Source organism: Plecotus auritus (assembly GCF_963455305.1).
Source record: "Plecotus auritus genome assembly, chromosome: 11".
In the NCBI taxonomy this organism is placed as follows: Eukaryota; Metazoa; Chordata; class Mammalia; order Chiroptera; family Vespertilionidae; genus Plecotus; species Plecotus auritus.
In genome coordinates, this window is record NC_137777.1 from 46,645,902 (window position 1) to 46,664,902 (window position 19,001).

The following is a 19,001-nucleotide window of genomic DNA, read 5'->3' on the forward strand; positions in this document are numbered from 1 at the left end:
CAGTGTTTTTCTGTAAGTAAATATCTGATTTTCTATAAATAAAATTTCTTTGCAGTGCTCCCCAACCTGCCTAGGATCTGCCCATAGGCATCTTCAACATAGAGGTCAATATGCTCTTGTCTCTTCCAGACAGGCCTTCAATATTAAATTCTGTTTGTTTTTTGTTTTCCCCCATTGGGAGACGAAGAGTTTGATGCTTCACAAATCACAAACAGATGGGGGGCTCTGGGGGTCAAGCTGTCAAAATCACCATATTTTCTTGGTAGTTTTTAAAAAATGAAGTGTCAAGAGGCCAGCCAAACAACCACCAGTTTCTGTAAGTGGGAACCTGACCCTTACAAAACTGTCCATTGAGGTCAATTCAAGGAGGGAGGGCAGGGGTTTTAACCAAAGTGGGTGAGATAAGGCATCCAAGGGTGACCAGGCTGCACAGACCCCCTCTGGACCCACTTTCATTGCTCTCCTCACCTGGGCCAAATGCCAGGGATCTGAGAATCAACGGCTAAGAAGCAGACCGACAGATTCCAGACCTTAGTCAGTGCTTCTGTGTTGTTAACCACACAGAACTCCCGGTTCAGCGGGCCTCGGATTTTCCACCAGACAGGGCTCTGGTGGGACCTCGAGGAGCTCAGCTGAGCCAGGTGGGCTTTCTGCATTTGGTAAGCACCATTGAAACAGGGGTGCACACATTGTACAAAGAAAATTAACCCAAAGCATTGAAACAGGTGCAAATGGTTGGTCGTCTCAGAAGCAGAAGACTTGTGGATTTCACCTTCCTCCTCCTTCCCCTCCTGCTCAGCTCTGCAGCCCCCACTCCTGACCACCGCTTCGAAAGTCCGCCCTGCAAGCCGGTGCCCCAGGGCCCTCTGGCCGCCCCTTCCTGGTTACTCATCCTCCCAGCCCACTCTGTGGTCGCCTATGCGTGGGAAGAGCCTGGCGGCGCTCCGGCCGGAACCCTCATCCAATGTCGTCACCTGACTGTACCCACAGCGCTTGGGCTCTGGGGAGCCCCGCCACCCCAGCGGGGGAAGCGCGTGGCCCACTCGCCCTCGCCCCCACACTTGCAAACTGCGCCACTCCGTTGTCCTTAAGGCAGGGGACCCCTCAAGTTGTGTGCTTAAGTTTGAATGTTTGTGGACAATATCTGCGTTTGTCCTCAAATTCCCAGGGTTCTGTAAGTAGTGCCCACTTGTAGACGCTGACCTTGAACAACAAGAAACATTAAATTCCCGGGTCCCGTGCTCTCATGACCTCTGCAGAAACCAGACAACTCCCTCCCATCTCCCGGGTCGGGGTCTCCTCACCCTATTCCAACCTTGCCTGACCCCCATTCACCCGCCCCCGCGTCCCCGAAACCAGCCTGGGTCTGTTTCGCGGGGCTGGGAGTTGGCGGCACATCCGCTCACCTGCTGAGGTCGCTCACGAAGCTGCCGCTCTTCTCATCCAGGAAGCGCTTCCAGCCATCGGCCGTCTTCACCCAGCTCTGCCCGGGGGACCTCCAGTCCTGCCCGAGGAACGGCATGGCACCGCGCGCGGACGCACCGCTGTGCGCGTCAACCCGGTGGACGGGACCGGCCGGGCGGCCTCGGGGACGCGCCGCCCTGGGCGGACGCTCGGGGTGCGGAGGCCGCCGAGGGGACGGGCTGCAGGGAACCGGTGTCGAGGGCTGCGGGTTTCGGGGTGCGGAGCGGAGTGCAGGCGCTGGCAGAGGGCGCTGGGCGCTGCGCTGGGAAGGGTCGCGGGGCTCGCGGAATGCGGCGCCGCCGTCCCGGCCGTGGTATTTATCCCGGGCCGCTGGCTGCCGCTCTTTGTTGCCGGAAGAGCCGCCTGCTCTTAGCCCGGCCCCCGGCCCGGAGGCCACGTGGCTTTGTTTATGAGCTCGGCTTGTTTTCCGAGGCGCCCGCGGCTCCAGCTCTTCTAGCTGTTGCACAACCGCGCGCGGGTGGAAACTTGAAGCCGAGCTGCCAGGCCCGGGCTCCCGCTGCCCCTCCGCTCCTGTCCCCTGCGCTCCCTCCCCGCCCCCCGGGCGCAGCTACCGCCGCCCCGAGAGCAAGGCCGGGCGCTCGGGAGGCAGCATCCCATCCTCCCACTGCTCCCGGCTGGCGGGGTGCAACTTGAAGGAGGCCAGAGAGGCGTCTGGGTCACTGTGGGGCGGGATGAGGAGGAGGGACAGCTCCCCGTCCACCCCACCCCGAGCTGTCAGAGTCGAGGCCGGCAGTCAGAGCAAGGCCGGGCGCAGCGCCGCTAGGAGCAGGGTGGGCGGGGGGCGCAGCCTCCTGACCCCTTTCAGCCTAGATCCCGCTCTTGGACCGAAGAGGGACAGCCCCGCACCCCACCCTGCCCCAAGAACTGGTTAACGGGTCCCAGGTCGGTTTTCAGGCTTGTTCCCCGGGTGTCAAACGAACGAGGAGAGGGAAGGAGGCCGAGTGGCATCCGCTCCCTGTCGGCTGGGCGTGAAGAGCAGCGACAGTCCCTGAGCCCACCCTGAGCACCCCAAGCGAGCAGCGCGGGCGTCCGCAGCGCCTGACCCCGCACAGCCGCCAGGGAGCAGGTTAGGGATGTCCTAGCCCCGCTCTTGGTTCCAGCCTCCTTCAGGGCCCTGGGGCTGGGCTTTTGTCTTGAAGAACCGCTGTACCCTCCTCCCCTTCCCACTGTTCCGCATCCTTTGGGCTATTAAGTTCTCTCAGGGAAATAACAAGGCAAGTGTGTTCATCTTGGTGAGGGTTAAGGGAGAGGGGCCCAGAATGCCTTTGCGCCCGGGCTGATCTGGACTAAAGGAACTGCGCTGTGAATGCCGGATGAGGTCCCCAGAGAAGGTTAAGCCAATGACTTACCCAGGTCACAAGGCTATTTCTTCACCGCCCTTAGTAGGATCTGAAATTAAACTGTTTGCTTTCACTTTTTGGGGTGGGTGGGTAGCAATCTATTCCTCTCTGCAGAATGTAAACTCCATGAGAGCTAGTCCATCCTGTTCAAGATGCATCCCAGCACCTTGCCAGGCCCAGAGTATGAACAGGTGAATGGATGTGAGAGGCTGCTGTAGCTTCCTGCCCTTTGTGACTTGTAGTTATGATGCTTCACAGTCTGAGCCGTTTGGTCATTAAATTGCACAGAGCAGTCACAGCAGAGTGAAAAGTCCCTCTGCTAGCTTCCCACTTGATTCATCCAGATCCCTTCCTCTGCAGCCATCCATACCTTCCATTCCACCAACTCCGTGCACTTTGCAAAGATCATTTTGTTTAACACTCCTCATAGAATCCTGTGAGCTGGGTATTGTCGTCTCCACTGTACAGATGAGAAAACTGAGACTCAGAAAAGTTAAATAGCCTGTTTAAGAACCCCCAGCTAGCCTGGGGTGGAATCCAAGCTGGTACCCATGTCTATTGCCAATTCCAACTAAAGCCAGATGACTGGGTTCAAATCATAGTTCCCCACTTAAATAGCTGTGTGACCCTGGGCAAGTTACTTAACCTCTCTGTGCCACATTTCTCTCATTCGTAAAATGGGAATAGTGATAGTAGCTACCTAAAGGGTGTTGTGAAGATTTATTGAGATAATATGTATAAAGTACCCATGATGGTGTTGACACCAATGGTAGTCATTATTATTATTTTTATGCAAAGTTGGCACCTCCATCCTTGACTTCCTTAAGGCCCTATCTTCCCCACCATATTTTAACTTTTGAGGTCATGGAGTGTAGCTCACTCAGCTAATTTCCAGATATAGGAAAATGTGTTGATTGGAGCAAATTGTACAATGAAATGATAGTTTTCATTTATTGCACTTGAACTATGGAAACGGGTCTTATTTGGTTCAGAATTCTAGATTATTCAAAGGTAGACCTGGTACAATTTTAGCTCACTCACTGCCTCATTAAAGCAGTTTAGAGAAATTGTAAAAAGGACTGAAAAACTTGGATACATACGAAATGCTCTGTTGTTCCTAACCAAAATGACATTCGTTTATAGCTTTGACCCAGGGACTGACCACTTGCCACTGAAATGTAATGATGTTTGTTTTTTCGGAGTTTCTCTTTCTGAAAGGGTGTGTGTGTGTATGAAAAATACTTACCAACAGTAGCTGTAAGTTAAAAATAACTTTAGCTGTTGGGTGGGGTAGGGGCAGGAAACAACCAAATTTGTTGGCTCCCCCTATCCAAGTTAGAGCGACTTTTTTGAAGGAAGAGCTGGAGGAACTCAGTATATTAAACCCAACTTGTCAGTATTGTCACAAGGAATGCATGTTTAATGCCACAACAATTTGCATGTGACCTCCCACCCAGTCTGTCTAGGGTGGAGCATCCTTGAAACAGTGTGAAATGCGTCTGTTAGGTGTGTTTGAGCAGGAACTGCCAGCTGTGTGTTATTTTTGGGTCTCTGGCTGCCACGAATCTGTCAGACACATGTCACCTAAACAATTCTTATTCCTTTAATGAGAATCATTTGGTATTCCTCAAATGTCCTGGTTCTGTTTTCGAGAGGTTAAGGACATTTTGCTATAATCCTCCTTCTTTCATAGCCCAATTGTTCAATTTGAATGAAAGTTCTTTTTTCATTTAGAGCCAAGACTGCTAACTTTTGTATACTATAGGGAAAGGATTGCAACCACAGCATTTACACCAGTAACCCAGACTTTCAGTGCCATTTTAAAAAGCACAATTTTAAAAATGAGGATGTTAAATTTGTCATGATAAGTTTGTTAAATTTATTATGGGTGTAAAGCTTTAAATACTGTGTTAGTGCCTGAAATTTATTAAAACAAGCCTTCAAATGGTATCTACAACCCTTCAAATGGTATCTTGAATGGTGGTTTAGTAGCAAATTTTAGTGCTGAGATTTCTCACATGCAACAAAAGCTCGGACTAAAATTCATCCAGGCATTGTATCTGGTAGTTTATTTACTTTCATCACTAATGTTCACAGAACTTTGCAACGTAGGCATTTTTATCCCCATTTTACAGATGAGGAGACTGAAGCTCAGCTGTGTTCAACCACTTACTCAAAAGTCTGCTTGAAATCAAACCAAACTTTTAAAGGTTACCTAGTTCAATTCCCTCCTTTTTCCCATGTGGAGGCTAAGGCCCAAAGAAGAGAAACTCACTCAAATACAGAGCTAGTTAGTAGCAGTCCTGGTTAGTGGGCACCATGAGATCAAACCCAAAGGTTAGAATATTCTGTGAATCTTGCTGGACTGGCCAATGCCCCTGAGAAAAGTAAATTTCAAAGTAAAATTCAAATCCTATGATTTACACATTCCAGTGATTGGATATTATCAGGACTTCTCATCAGTGAGTTTGGTCCAAAGGGTACAAGAAAAGCAATAAAGATTTTTGTGCTCTTAAAGAGGCTACTATTCAGTGTCAACCAGGATCCCAGAGAAAGAGCAGAATCGAACAATCAGGTGCTTTGTATGTCCTTACCTGGCCATCAGACACGATGCAGATCCGCAGCTTGTTATATTTCGACAAACTGTAGTCACTGCATGTTTGGACTTGTCAAGCCTAGTGATTGGAGAAGAGGTTTCTGAGTCATGTTAAATGTGTTTCCTCATATGAGTCAGCTACTGATTTGTCAAATTCTGGAGAAGTCACTTAACCTGTTCAGTTTTTACATGTATTTACACACATGTGTTATAGAGATGGTTGTATGCTTCTGTGACATCATTGGTTGAAGGGCAATCATTAACAATAATTACAAATTTTCACTGGGAAATAGAAAAATACAATCTTCTGTCCTTTTTTTTTCTTGGGTGCTTTGTATATCTCTGCCTGCCTTAAACCCATCATTTCCCCCCAGAAAGCAAAAGTCTGCAGATGCGCTGTGTTCACTGCTGTATGTATGCCTGATGCCTGGCACATATGAGGTGTCAGTGCGTGTGGAAGTGAATGTCTAAGTTGTGGACCATGGGCTGAAAACCATTTTACTGTTTGTCTCAGCTGATTCCATAGCAATAAAAATAAAAAAGAGCCCATGATTTCTTTTAGACAACAGTTTATTCATTTCAGGAAGAAGAAAGTAATTTAACAAGAAGTACAGAATGTTCATCTTCTTTCCCATCCTGACTACTGCCTGAGAAATTCAGTCCCTAAGGGACGTAATATTTTCAATCAGGGTTTACTGTTGATAGTAGTTTAAGAAATAATTTAGTCTTTAAAATATCTGCTTGGCTAAAAATGGTATTCCATAAAAGTCTTTGCTCAAGGTCTTCAAATTATGTATGTGTTGAAGAGCTGGTACATAAATTAGATTTTTCCCCTCTGTCAACTAAACAAAAGGAGTGGTGGTCTTTAGGTCTGTTTGTTTTTTTTAAAAAAAGCATCTTAAAGGCTGTAAAATTTATTTTTCTTCAAAGATCTTTTATTGTTTTTTTTTTTTTTTTTTTTTAGAGAGAGAGAGGAATGGAGAGGGAGAGAGAGAGAGGAGAGAGAGAAATACTGATCAGCTGCCTCCTGCACACCCCACATCGGGGATCCAGCCCACAGCCTGGGCATGTACCCTGACCAGGCATTGAACCAGCAACCTTTTAGTGCACAGGACAATGTCCAACCAACTAAGCCACACTGGCCAGGGCCAGGCTGTAAAATTTATTATAGAATATCATTTATTCATTGTCTCAACAGGGATACATCAGACCTTTGCTATGTTTCTGGTACTCTTCTAAAGCATCTCAGGAAACACAAACACGAACATTTACTCTCAGAGCATATAGGCCACAGGGAGACTGAGGGACATAAGTGTGGATTTCCAAATTTGTGACAAGTGCAGCGATAGAGATTTGCACATGGGTTGTTGGGACACCCATGAGGATAAGGCACCTCGCCCACACCTGGCTGGAGTCGTTAGGCCAGGCTTCCTGGAGTTGGTCTTCAACTGGTTCTTAAAGGATGAGGAGGCAGGAACTCCATTTGAACAATGTTTAGAAGGATCTTCTCTTTTGCGCTCACTGATCTGACCCATCTTGAAAGAGATGGTTTTCCTCTGCCAGTGGTCACAGCACACGGTCCTGTACCAGGAAATGAAATGTTCCATTTTCACATCCTGAAAACATGTTATAAATATATATAGTGCTATTTCTCACTACAAATCAGTTATGAAACACTTTTAAACAAATAAGCAAAAGATGAAATTGCCTAAAAGTAACAAATGAATGGGTGAGTGCTAAAAATATGTGTGTGTATCTATAATAATAAAAGAATAATATGCAAATCTACTGAATGACCGAAGAGCAGAACGATCGTCCGGATGACCTTCTGGACGACCACGCTATGACATGCACTGGTGCCAGGCCAGCCAAGGCCAGTTTGATGCGATTGGTGGTGGGGGGGCCTTGCCCAGGCCACCCTCTGTGGGGCGATCGATGGGGGGGCTCCACAATCGATTGCCCCAAAGAAGGAGGCCCAGGCCACCAGCCAACGGGGTGATCTATGGGGGTGGGGACCCTCCACAAATGCAGAGCCCCAGTCAGGTGTGCGGGGTCTTCCTCTGCTGGGCGATTGATCACAGAGCCCCGCAATCAGCTGCCCCAAAGAGGGAGGCCCAGGCTACCGGCCAGTGACGCTGCGGCAGGTGTGTGGGGCTGGCCAGCGATTGCCCTGCAGAGGGAGGCCCAAGCCAGTCCAGTGATCGCACCCCACGCCTGTTGCCCGCAGAGGGAGGCAACTGGTGGGGGGGGGGGGAAAGGGGGAGGGCCACACAGATGGCAAGCAGTGGCAGCGGTGGGGCATGGCCAGCTGCCGGCAGCAGGGGGAAGGAAAGTCCTAATAGGCCCTGATCACCACCCAGGCCTAGATCCTACCTGAGGGGTCCTGGATTGCGAGAGGGCGCAGGCCAGGCTGAGGGACACCCCCCGCCCCCGTGCACGAATTTTGTGCACCAGGACTCTAGTCCTATATAATAAAAGGCTAATATGCAAAATGACTGAATGGCAGAACAGCCAGTCACTATGATGTGCACTGACCACCAGGGGACAGACACTCAATGCAGGAGCCGCCCCCTGGTGGTCAGTGTGCTCCTACATGGGGAGCGTCGCTCAGCCAGAAGCCAGGCTCACGGCTGGAGTGCAGTGGTGGTGGCGGGAGTCTCTCCCAGCTCTGAGGCAACATTAAGGATGTCTGACTCCTGGCTTAGGCCATTCAATTAGAACCTCCTGTTAGCCTCCTGGTTCAGAGGGATGCATTCCTGTGTGGTGGTTGAAGGTTGTGCTTACTTTCAAATATAGGACCTAAAGGGACCAGATCTTCTCGCTCCCTGCTGTGGTCTAGCCAGAGGCAGGCATGTGACAAGCTTAAGGGATCACACACTCTCGGGGCGGGACGAGGAGAGTGACAGGAGGTTGGTGGCTCCTTGTTGGAGGGCATTTGTGGCGAGCATGGGATGGAGGGGTTTGACGCCAGGTGGTCTCTGCTGCAGCAGATTTGCCCTGGTCCTCGCTGTCTGGTCTTCTTAGGCTCTCTTAGCTCCGACCTCGGTTTTCCATGCCTATTTCTTTAACCTCGTGATGATGCTATGGACCCTGATAGTCTTCCAATAAAATATTTGTGCTTAGGAGAGTCAGGGTCGATTTCTGTTGCTTGTAAACACTAATCCTGACAGTATGGAACTTCGATGTAGGAGAAGTAGTCAGAGACTGGGTTACACACAAAAGACATAATGTCTCCTCCACCCATCACTCCTCTAAGCCCCTGAGTCTCATGTGCTTATGTGTGCACTTGGGCCAAGAGTTGAATTAGAACAGAGAGGATGATTTGTAAGTATTAGGACTTACCAAAGAAATCATCTGCTGAGAAGGCTGGACTCGAGCCCAGACAGGGGATTTTAGCTTACACAAAATTGGCAGATTTAGAAATATTGAGACAGAAAAGAATGTTGAGCTGTCCATATGCGAAAGCAAAAGATGAGGAATTGAAAAGCTTCGAGCTGTAGATTTTGCTTATAAAACCATGGAATGAGCATCATCAGGGCAGCGAGGCTAAGCCCAGAGAAAGTTCAACTGGTGATATCTTATAAATTTCCCTACGGTACCCCTTTTCTTATAAACTGTTTCTGAAATTGATGTTTCAGATGTGGAACTTAACTGGAAGGCAGTCATATTTATTGAGTGCCTATTGGTTTATTTAATTCACTCCCAAACCCTACATGGTATATATCTCCATTTTATTCACAAGGCAACTGCAAAGTTAGAATCACACAGCTCCCAAGAGGCAGAGCTGGAATCTGAATCCAGGACTTTTGACTCAAAACCTGGGCAGGCTCTTCCTATGACACCATTCTGCCTCCTGAAAGTTACATGAGGGCAACAAGGAGAGTAAGGGCAGAGAAGCGAGCTGTTAGGAAGAAAATTATCTTCCATATAGGTGACTCAGGACCAGAGATATAGCTGATAGTTATTAACATAGCTGCCATTGTGCAGTGTGAAGGGACCTTGATTGTCTTGCTGTCTTACATAATATAACCTCTAAGTAACCAAGGAACTCATTGATGGCAAAAGAAGTTTAGTGCTGGGTTCGTGCTGACATTAGTTGATTAAAAAAATATATATTTATTGATTTCAGAGAGGAAGGGAGAAGGAGAGAGAGATAGAAACATCAATGATAAGAGAGAATCATTGATTGGCTGCCTCCTGCATCCCCCCGACTGGGGATGGAGCCTGCAACCCGAGCATGTGCCCCCCTTGACCAGAATCGAACCCGGGACCCTTTAGTCGGCAGGCTGACGCTCTATCCACTGAGCCCAAACCAGCAAGGGCTAGCTGATTTTACTGTGTAACCCATCACTCAGAAGCTTGACAGAACCTGGAATGACCATCTAAATAAAGACTGCTGGGAAGTAACATCGTCCAAGTTTGGGGCTCCTGTCCTAGAATTCAGTAAACAGAGTGTCTCTCCCATTTCCAGAATGCATGGTCTTAGAACAGGGGTGGGCAAACTTTTTGACTCGAGGGCCACAATGGGTTCTTAAACTGGACCGGAGGGCCAGAACAAAAGCATGGATGGAGTGTTTGTGTGAACTAATATAAATTCAAAGTAAAGGAGCGGAGGGGAGAGCAAGAGAACCAGATAGAACAGCCAGATCCGGCCCGTGGGCCGTAGTTTGCCCAAGGCTGTCTTAGAAGCAAGGAAGGAGATGGGAGTAGCCCCACCTCACATTAGACTATTACACCTAAAAATTCACTTAGAGCATTTTGGCTTCCCATCCCTGAAATCATGGCATGGTTTCATTAAAGTTGAAATTGTCCTTGATTATTTAGACTATTCATGTCACTGAAACAACAGGCAGACAGAAGGTTACTGTATTAAGTAGAGCAACTGATCCTCATTAATAGGGGAAATTAGGTTACTGCTACCCAATGAAGGCAAGAAGAACCATATCCAGAGCCCAGAAGACTCACTGGGTCACTTCTTACTACTCTCATCCTATCTAATAAAAGAGTAATATGCAAATTAACCATCACTGCACTCCACTTACAAGCCACGCCCACCAGCCAATCAGGAGCTAGTATACCAATTAACCCAACCAAGATGGCTGCAGCCATGGAGCAAGCAGGAGGCTTGGGTTTCCCTGGCAATGGAAGAAGCCAAGCTTTCCACACACCCTGGAAGGCCCAGGCCTCCACTCAAGGTTACAAAGTTTCAATTATAGAAGATAAATAAATCCCAGATACCAGGGCCTCTACTTGGGTCGCTGGGGGGCGTGGCCAGCCTGCAAACCACCACAAGCCCCTCACTCAGGCCACCCCATGCCCCAAGGGAACCCCCACCCTGATCTGGGACACCCTTCAGGGTAAACCAGCCGGCCCCCACCTATGCAGCAGGCCTCTATCCTATGGAATAAAAGAGTAATGTGCAAATTGACCATCACTCCAACACACAAGATGGCTGCCCCCAAGTGGTCAAAGATGGCTGCCCCCATGTGGACACAAGATGGCCAGCAGGGGAGGGCAGTTGGGAGGGATCAGGCCTGCAAGGGAGGGCAGTTGGGGTGACCAGGCTGGCAGAGGAGGGAAGTTGGGGGCAACCGGGCCTGCAGGGAAGGGTAGTTGGGGGGGACTCAGGCCTGCAGGGGAGGGCAGTTATGGGCAAACAGGCTGGCAGGGGAGCAGTTTGGCATCAATCAGGCTGGCAGGGAAGTGGTTAGGGGGTGATCAGGCTGGCAGGCAGAAGAGGTTAAGGGCAATCAGGAAGGCAGGCAGACGAGCAGTTGGGAGCCAGCAGTCTTGGATTGTGAGAGGGATATCCGACTGCCCATTTAGGCCTGATCCCGGTAGGATCGGGCCTAAACGGGCAGTCGGACATCCCTCAAGGGGTCCCAGATTGGAGAGGGTGCAGGCTGGCCTGAGGGACACCCCCCCCTCCGTGCACGAATTTCATGCACTGGGCCTCTAGTATACAATAATAATGGTTAGTGGAAAAGTGTGACAACTCAGCCTTTACAGGGTCACTAAGAGCTCTGATCCTATGGAAATGAAAGGTTGAGTTTATCCTATCAGATAACAAAATTCTAGGCATTTGAGGTGCCGAGGGTAGGGAGAAGGTGGAATGGTGGTGAAGAAAGACTTTTGATTGTTGCTGCATGACCAGCGGCTGAGGTGTGGACTGTAGCATGTCTTCTCTAATTGATTATACTTTTCTTTTTCTGCTTGCCTCTCTGCTACCTGGTGTGAAGGGTATGTTACAGTTTAGGTTGTGAGTGAGAGTGCGACTGTATTGACATCTCCTTACCATGACATGGCAGTTTACGGGACTTCGTGTCTCAGTAACGTTGGGGATGAGAGTCTCTTCATCTGAATGAGGGACACAATAGATGTTGAGTGGATGCGGAAGTGGTGGATCCTGCAGGTTCCCCTCAGCGTCCTCCAGGTAGGCAGAGCCCCTCACACCACCTCCCCCAGGCTCCTTGTCCTCTGGTTTCCTGTGGGGTTTGGTCAGTGAAAGTTACCTGCAGCAGATTAAACGGTGGGAGGAGACAAGTCAGAGTATCGCTTCCTCTCTTTCTCCTTGTGTCAGCACGAGGCTTAGCCCTCCCACGACTCTGGTTCCTGCCAGCAGCTCCTCAGCCCTGATTTCAGCTCTCATTGGACTCTGCAAAACCCCTTTCCTCCTCTTGCCCCTAAGACACAGAGGTGGCAGCCGCTTCCTGCTGCCCTCACCTCTTGCAGGCTCCCTTAACTCTGTCCACACCTCTGTAACTGATCCCTTCTTTAAACTTCTTAAGTTAAACTATTTGAGCAGAATTTTATAACCTATTGGGCCCCTGTGGGAAACAAATTAGGAGCTGATTTCATTTTATTGACGCATAAATGACCATTTTACTTACTCTACTGAAGCAGCCTTAATTTTCCCAAAGGATAGGCAGTGGTGTTTCTTGAAAAAGCAAGGGTTCCTGTAATATTTAAATCAATTTCATGTACAAATGTTTGATTCACATGCAGCCTTCCAGGGAGAAGTCATGCCAGGAATAATACAAACTAAGAGGAGGGGGCTATTTTAAAAGTCTTTTTTTACCTAAGAAACTTAGGCAAATATACTTTCCTTCTAGCATTATTATGGCAAGATACATCATTTCTGTGTCATATATGAGAAAGTTGATTTCTACAGGTATGTAGTAGAATTTTGCTGTTACTCTACTTTTCCAATTGGCTGTCATCAAGTTATAATCCTTTAGGATATGCACTCACCGAACATTTATTTATTCCTCTCCAAGTTTTTAGTTGATCCAGCCCCGCCTGTGGATTTTTCACTGGCTTCTCTCCTTTGCAGCCAAATGGGTCCTGACTAAGCCAGACATGGGCAGCTTAGGGAACAGGAGATCTGTGTGGCTTTGACCGAGGCACTAACGTCTTCCAGTATTCCTTGATTTCCCCATATTTGAGATGAGTGGGTAGATGACTTTTATGCTCTCTTTCAGTCCTGTAAAAACTATGCATCTGTATCAGTCCAGTCTTGCAAACTCCTCCTCTCCGCTTTTCAAATGAAAATAAAACAAACCTGCTTTGCAAGGTGCTCCCAAATGCAAGCGATGTGCTTGAGCTGATGTTATCGTCCTTGAGCACAGCCATACCTCGATGAAAATGAGGACTGTTAACATATCTGCTTGCAACTTTTATGGGAAGTTTCTTCCTCGGGAAGAGGGGTGGAACACTAGGCCTAAAATAGTATAATCATGCACTGCTTAACGATGGGGATACCTTCTGAGAAACTCATCGTTAGGTGATTTTATTGTATGAACTTCATAGTGAACCTACACAAACCTAGATGGTCTAGATCTAGCGCCTACCACACACCCAGGCCATATGGTATAGCGGGCCGCGGTTTGCCGCTCTGTTGACTAAAGAGTTTGCCGACCACTGGCTATTGCTCCTAGGCTACAACCTGTACAGCATGGGACTGTACTGGATACTGTAGGCAACTGTAATACAAGGGTAAGTATTTGGGAACCTAAACATATCTAAACATAGAAAAGGCACAGGAAAAGTATAGTATAAAAGATAAAACGTGGTATGCTTGTGTAGTGCACTTACCGTGAATGGAGCTTGCAGGACCAGAAGTTGCAGTGGGTGAGTCAGTGAGCGAGTGATGAGTGAACGTGAAGGCCTAGGACCTCTCTGGGCACTACTGAACTTGATGCACACTGTATGCTTAGGCTACACGAAACTTCTAGAACAGCACGAGCTTCAATCGAGCACAAGACAATGCAATTAAGAGACGCAGTAGGCACAAGAAGGATGAGGCTGCTGCCAGCGGAAGGCATACCGTTTTGCATCAATTTTTTTTTATAAGTAGAAAGAATTGTTTATTATCATCATGTGCTGCATATGCTTGTGTGTGCTGTACGTTTACGCTGCTGGCAGCCCAGTAGGTTTGTTCACACCAGCGTCACCACGAACACGTGAGTAACGCGTTGCTCTGGGACGTCAGGTGGGACGTCAGGATGGCTGTGACGTCACCTCGGCTGGACGTCCTGACCCGGAAGTAGGCATTTTTCAGCTGCATTGTAATCTTAGGGGAGCAACTTGCCCATGTATGCGCTCCCTCGTTGGCCTGAAGATCATTTTTTTTGGTGCAAGACTATCTATTTTGCTCGTGATAGAAACAGCGGGAGAGTCTTCAGGAATCGGGTGAGGTGCTCGCGCAGTGATGGCCCGCAGGGGGGCGCTCCCGCAGGCGAGCTGAGGTCGGGGTTCTCGGTCCCAGCTCTCCGAAGCACAGGGGACCTAGTCTGGGGGTCAGGATTCCTGGGCCCTAGAAGAATAACTCAATTACTTAGTGGTTTAGAGTTGATGCGTTTTAACATATATTATCCCCTGTGAGCTATTCCCTCTGCCTGTAGTATTCTTCCTCAGGGACTGGGTTTTATTTCACTAGTTTACACTTACATTTTTTAAAAATACATGTTTTTGTTGATTTCAGAGAGAGGAAGGGAGAGGGATATATATATAGAGAAACATAAATGATGAGAAGAAATCATCGCAGGGCTGCCTCCAGCACGCCCCACACTGGGGACGGAGCCTGTAATGGGGCATGTGACCTGGTTCATGGGTTGAAGCTCGACCACTGAGCAGCACTGGCCGGGCTCCACTTACTCTTCAGGGGTCCTCAGACTTTTTAAACAGGGGGCCAGTTCACTGTCCCTCAGACTGTTGGAGGGCCGGACTATAGTTTAAAAAAAAAAACTATGAACAAATTCCTATGCGCACTGCGGGACCGGTATGAGTCGGCTGCTAAGCAGGACAGGCAGCGGCATCGGCGGGCCGGATAAATGTCCTCGGCGGGCTGCATGTGGCCCGGGGCCGTAGTTTGAGGACGCCTGCAGGTCTTATCTTGGATGTTCTTTAGGGAGGGTTTCTGGCACCCGGGACAGCTTGGTTCCTGTAGTGATCACAGTGAAGCAGGGCAGATGTTGGTTGTCAAACATACCGTCTCACCCCCTTCACCCCTTTTTATAACAGCCTCTCCTTTGCGGGGAAATTGCCCCCTTTCTGTGTGGTTCTGGTGGGTTGTTAGTCGCAGTGCCAGCCTCCTTCCCCACAGGGGTTGCCAGGTAACTGGGCTGAGCCAATCATAGTCCCTACCCGGCCCAGTGATTAATCCGTAGATAGACATGCGGTCTTCTCTGAAATTCATCTGGAGAGACCTTGAGAGAGGGAAGGTCTTTCTGAGGGGGCCGCTGAGCCGGAGCATGTGCATCTCGGGATACCAGAGGCTATTTTTCTTAGCAGCATTGAGGAGAACTATCAGCATTAAGAGAGAAAGAAGGCCCAGCACCAAGGGAAGCAGTGATGACCAATGGAATAAGAATGAGAGCCCTTTTTAGAAATATACTCCATATACCATAAATGGACCCTTTTCAAGTGTACAATTCAATGGTTCTTACTTTATTCACAGAACAGATTTATACAACCATCACTATTACCTAATCCCAGAACATTTTCATCACAGAGTTAAGAAACGCTGTAACCTTTAACGAGTCACTCCCAATTCTCCCTTCCTCCCAGCCCTTGGGAACCACAAACTTACTTTCTGTCTCTACACATTTGTCTATTCTGGACATTACATATAAATGGAATCATAATAGAAGGCCTTTTGTGCCTGCCTTCTTTCACCTAGTATAATTTTTTCAAGGTTCATCATTATTGAAGCATGTAACAGTATTTCAGTCCTTTTTGTGGTTCAATAATATTCTATTGTATGGATATACCACATTTTCTCCATCATCAGTTGATAGACATTTGCCTTGTTTATTTTTTTATTTTTTTATTTTTTGCTATTATAAATAACTAGAGGCCTGGTGCATGAAATTCGTGCATGGCGGGGTGTGTCCCTCAGCCCAACCTGCACCCTCTCCAATCTGGGACACCTCAAGGGATGTCCGACTGCCCGTTTAGGCCCAATCCGGGATTGGGCCTAAACGGGCAGTCGGACATCCCTCTCACAATCCAGAACTGCTGGCTCCTAACTGCTCGCCTGCCTGCCTTCCTGATTGCTCCTAACCACTTCTGCCTGCCAGCCTGATCACCCCCTAACCACTCCCCTGCCAGCCTGATTGATGCCTAACTGCTTCCCTGCCAGCCTGTTTGCCCCTAACTGCCCTCCCCTACAGGCCTGGTCACCCCTAACTGCCCTCCCCTGCAGGCCTGGTACCCCCCAACTTCTCTCCCCTGCAGGCCTGGTCCCCCCCAACTGCTCTCCCCTGCAGGCCTGGGTCCCCCCCAACTGCCCTTCCCTGCAGGCCCAGTCGCCCCCAACTTCCCTCCTCTGCCAGCCTGGTCACCCCTAACTGCCCTCCCCTGCAGGCTTGATTGCCCCCAGCTGCCCTCCCTTGCAGGCCTGGTCCCTCCCAACTGCTCTCTCCTGCTGGTCTTCTTGTGGCAGCCATCATGTGTCCACATGGGGGCAGCCATCTTGTGTGTTGGAGTGATGGTCAATTTGCATATTACTCTTTTATTAGATAGAATGCTGCTATGAATTTTTCATAGAATCTTACACAATTATAATAAGTTATTTCTATAATAATTTCTTAGTGTCTGTCTTTCCCAGGAGAGTTTAGACCAGGGGTGGGCAAACTTTTTGACTCGAGGGCCACAATGGGTTCTTAAACTAGACCGGAGGGCCGGAACAAAAGCATGGATGGAGTGTTTGTGTGAACTAATATAAATTCAAAGTAAAGGAGCGGAGGGGAGAGCAGGAGAACCCTCCGCTCTTTCGGCTCCGCGGGTCCGATAGAATAGCCGAACGGGCCGGATCCGGCCCGCGGGCCGTAGTTTGCCCACGGCTGGTTTAGACATTGCCTAACAGCTAGTAGATGTTCAACGATTACACGTTTACTGAGTAAATAAATGAAAGATCTGGGAGTATGACCCCCATTTTACACACAAGGAAGCTAAGGGCCAGGGAGATTAAGCAACTTGCCCAAATCATATAACTAGTTTATCTACCAGACTTCCTAATTATAAACAATGGAAACCAACTTTGGCTGATTTAAGAAGAAAAGTAATTTAAGGAAAGGCTTTTTGGGGAATTCACAGAATCACCAGGGAGACCCAGGCTTAGAAAATGAGCTGGAACAAGGAGGCAAGGTGGCTGGCAGGATGGAGGCCAGAATCGTGTCTAAAAGCAGACTAGTGAGGACACTGCTGACGTCTCTCCTGACCAGAGGACATTGCCACTGCTGCCATCATGTCCCTGGACATCAGACATTACCGCTACTGCTGTGGCCTCACCAGAATGCCTTTCCATTGGCCCTCCTTCTTTGTATTACCAGCTTCTGATTGAAAGCCTAGGGGATCCTCTAATTGGCTGTGAGTTGGTTACAAAGGAAGGTGGGAAAGTGAGTATCTGGCCTTTTAGACTTCTGTAGTGGAGGTGGGCTCTGCCTTACCCAGCACTCTTAGTGGGGAGTTCTCTAGACAGGGAGATTTAGTATTGGGTAGGAAAAAATTTTCACTCTCATAATAGGTAGAAAGTCAGGTTTCCAAATTGAATACCTTTTAATTGTTGGATAGCTTCTGAAAAAATGCCCAGTTCCATGAACCTTTTGAGCCAGTGAAAGCCTTGCTGTGTTATTTTTCATTTGCTTCCCACTCTCCAAATGTCAGGTGTCAAAGCCATGACAGGTCACCAAGTACTCAGGAGGCCTATTAATTCTTACTTATCTTCCACCTTTTATTTTAAAAGCAAATACTGCCAGAACACAGTGCCTTTTTAAATGTAAGCAGAGTTGAATGCTTTACAAAATAATTTTAAACATCACAAAGATATTCAGAAAAACTTGAGGGCTTCAGCCTCTGATCTTGCCGTGCATGTGTGATTGGAGAGTCTCCTTGTTGCTGTAGACCTTGAGAGGAGTGGCCTGGTAGCCGTACCTATCTCCCCCTTTTGTACTAAAGGGGAATATATTGAGAAACGCATGGCTTTTTCCTTGATGTTCCCAGCACTTTTCATGAGTGAACTCCCTCAACATGAATCTCAAGGGAAGTTGGCCCCACACAGACCATCCATCTGGTGCTCATGGAAAGAGAGCTATTGCACCACCAGAGAGGCTTCATCCCGAATTAAGCAGTCATTGATTAGATCTGTGTAAAAATGCGCCCTCCCTCCTCTGCCCTTGGGCACATGGATAATTAAGCTGCATAATTATTCAGAACCGCTAAGGAGATGCCAAGCTCCCTGTACTTAAGCCAAGAGATCTCAGGGTTGTTAGCTGTAGAGGAAGGACATTCCAGAGAACAAGGCCATCTCTCTTTATCTTGGGTGTTCCAGCTGGGGGTTTCTTAGAGAGAATCCAGTTTCACCCCAAACCATTTTATAGGCCCTCAAATTGGGGCCACGAGTGGTCAGGAACCTGCTCACGGTTCAAGCTTAATAGTGGCAGGGTCCAGGCAAAACTTTGATTCTCCAGCCTGGCCAGTGTGGCTCAGTGGTTGAATGTCGACCTATGAATCAGGAGGTCATGGTTCAACTCCGGGTCAGGGCACAGGCCGGGTTTTCGGGCTCAGTCCCCAGTGTGGGGCATGCAGGAGACAGCCAGTTAATGATTCACTCTCATCATTGATGTTTCTATCTCTCTCTCCCTCTTCCTTCCTCTCTGAAGTCGATTAAACATACACACACACACACACACGCACACACACACACAACCCCCTTGGTTCTCCATATCTAAAATAGAGGTGATAAAAATAATAAAATTTGCCTGTGAGTTATAAGCTTGTTCTGACATCAAATGAGAAAATATATGTGGAAGCACTGTTGTACAAATATTCGGTAAATTCAGCAGAGTGCTTAATCTCTCTGCGCCTCAATATATCACCTGTGAAATGGAAATAATATTGTCAGTCCCATGTCATCAAGTTGTATGAGGATTAACTAAGTTAAAACGTAAATTACTTGGGATAGAACTTGGCACATTGTGTGTGCTTATTGAATGCTAGCTATTATGTTGGTTATGGAATCTAACTTCCAAGGGAAACTTCAATTAGGTCCTGCTACTTGGCTGATAAATTAAAAAGTT

At 48.2% G+C, this 19,001-nt stretch overlaps 1 protein-coding gene across 1 annotated transcript in view; it reads right to left on the reverse strand.

Annotated features, from left to right (window-relative positions):
* The window catches only part of FBXO32 (F-box protein 32), a 35,894-nt gene extending 33,748 nt beyond the window's left edge, over positions 1-2,146 (reverse strand). The window contains exon 1 of the mRNA XM_080646356.1: positions 1,407-2,146. Coding sequence (XP_080502482.1) covers positions 1,407-1,522 — 116 coding nt within the window. The 5' untranslated portion in view covers positions 1,523-2,146. The remainder of the gene's footprint in view (positions 1-1,406) is intronic.
* Between the last annotated feature and the right edge of the window lie 16,855 nt (positions 2,147-19,001).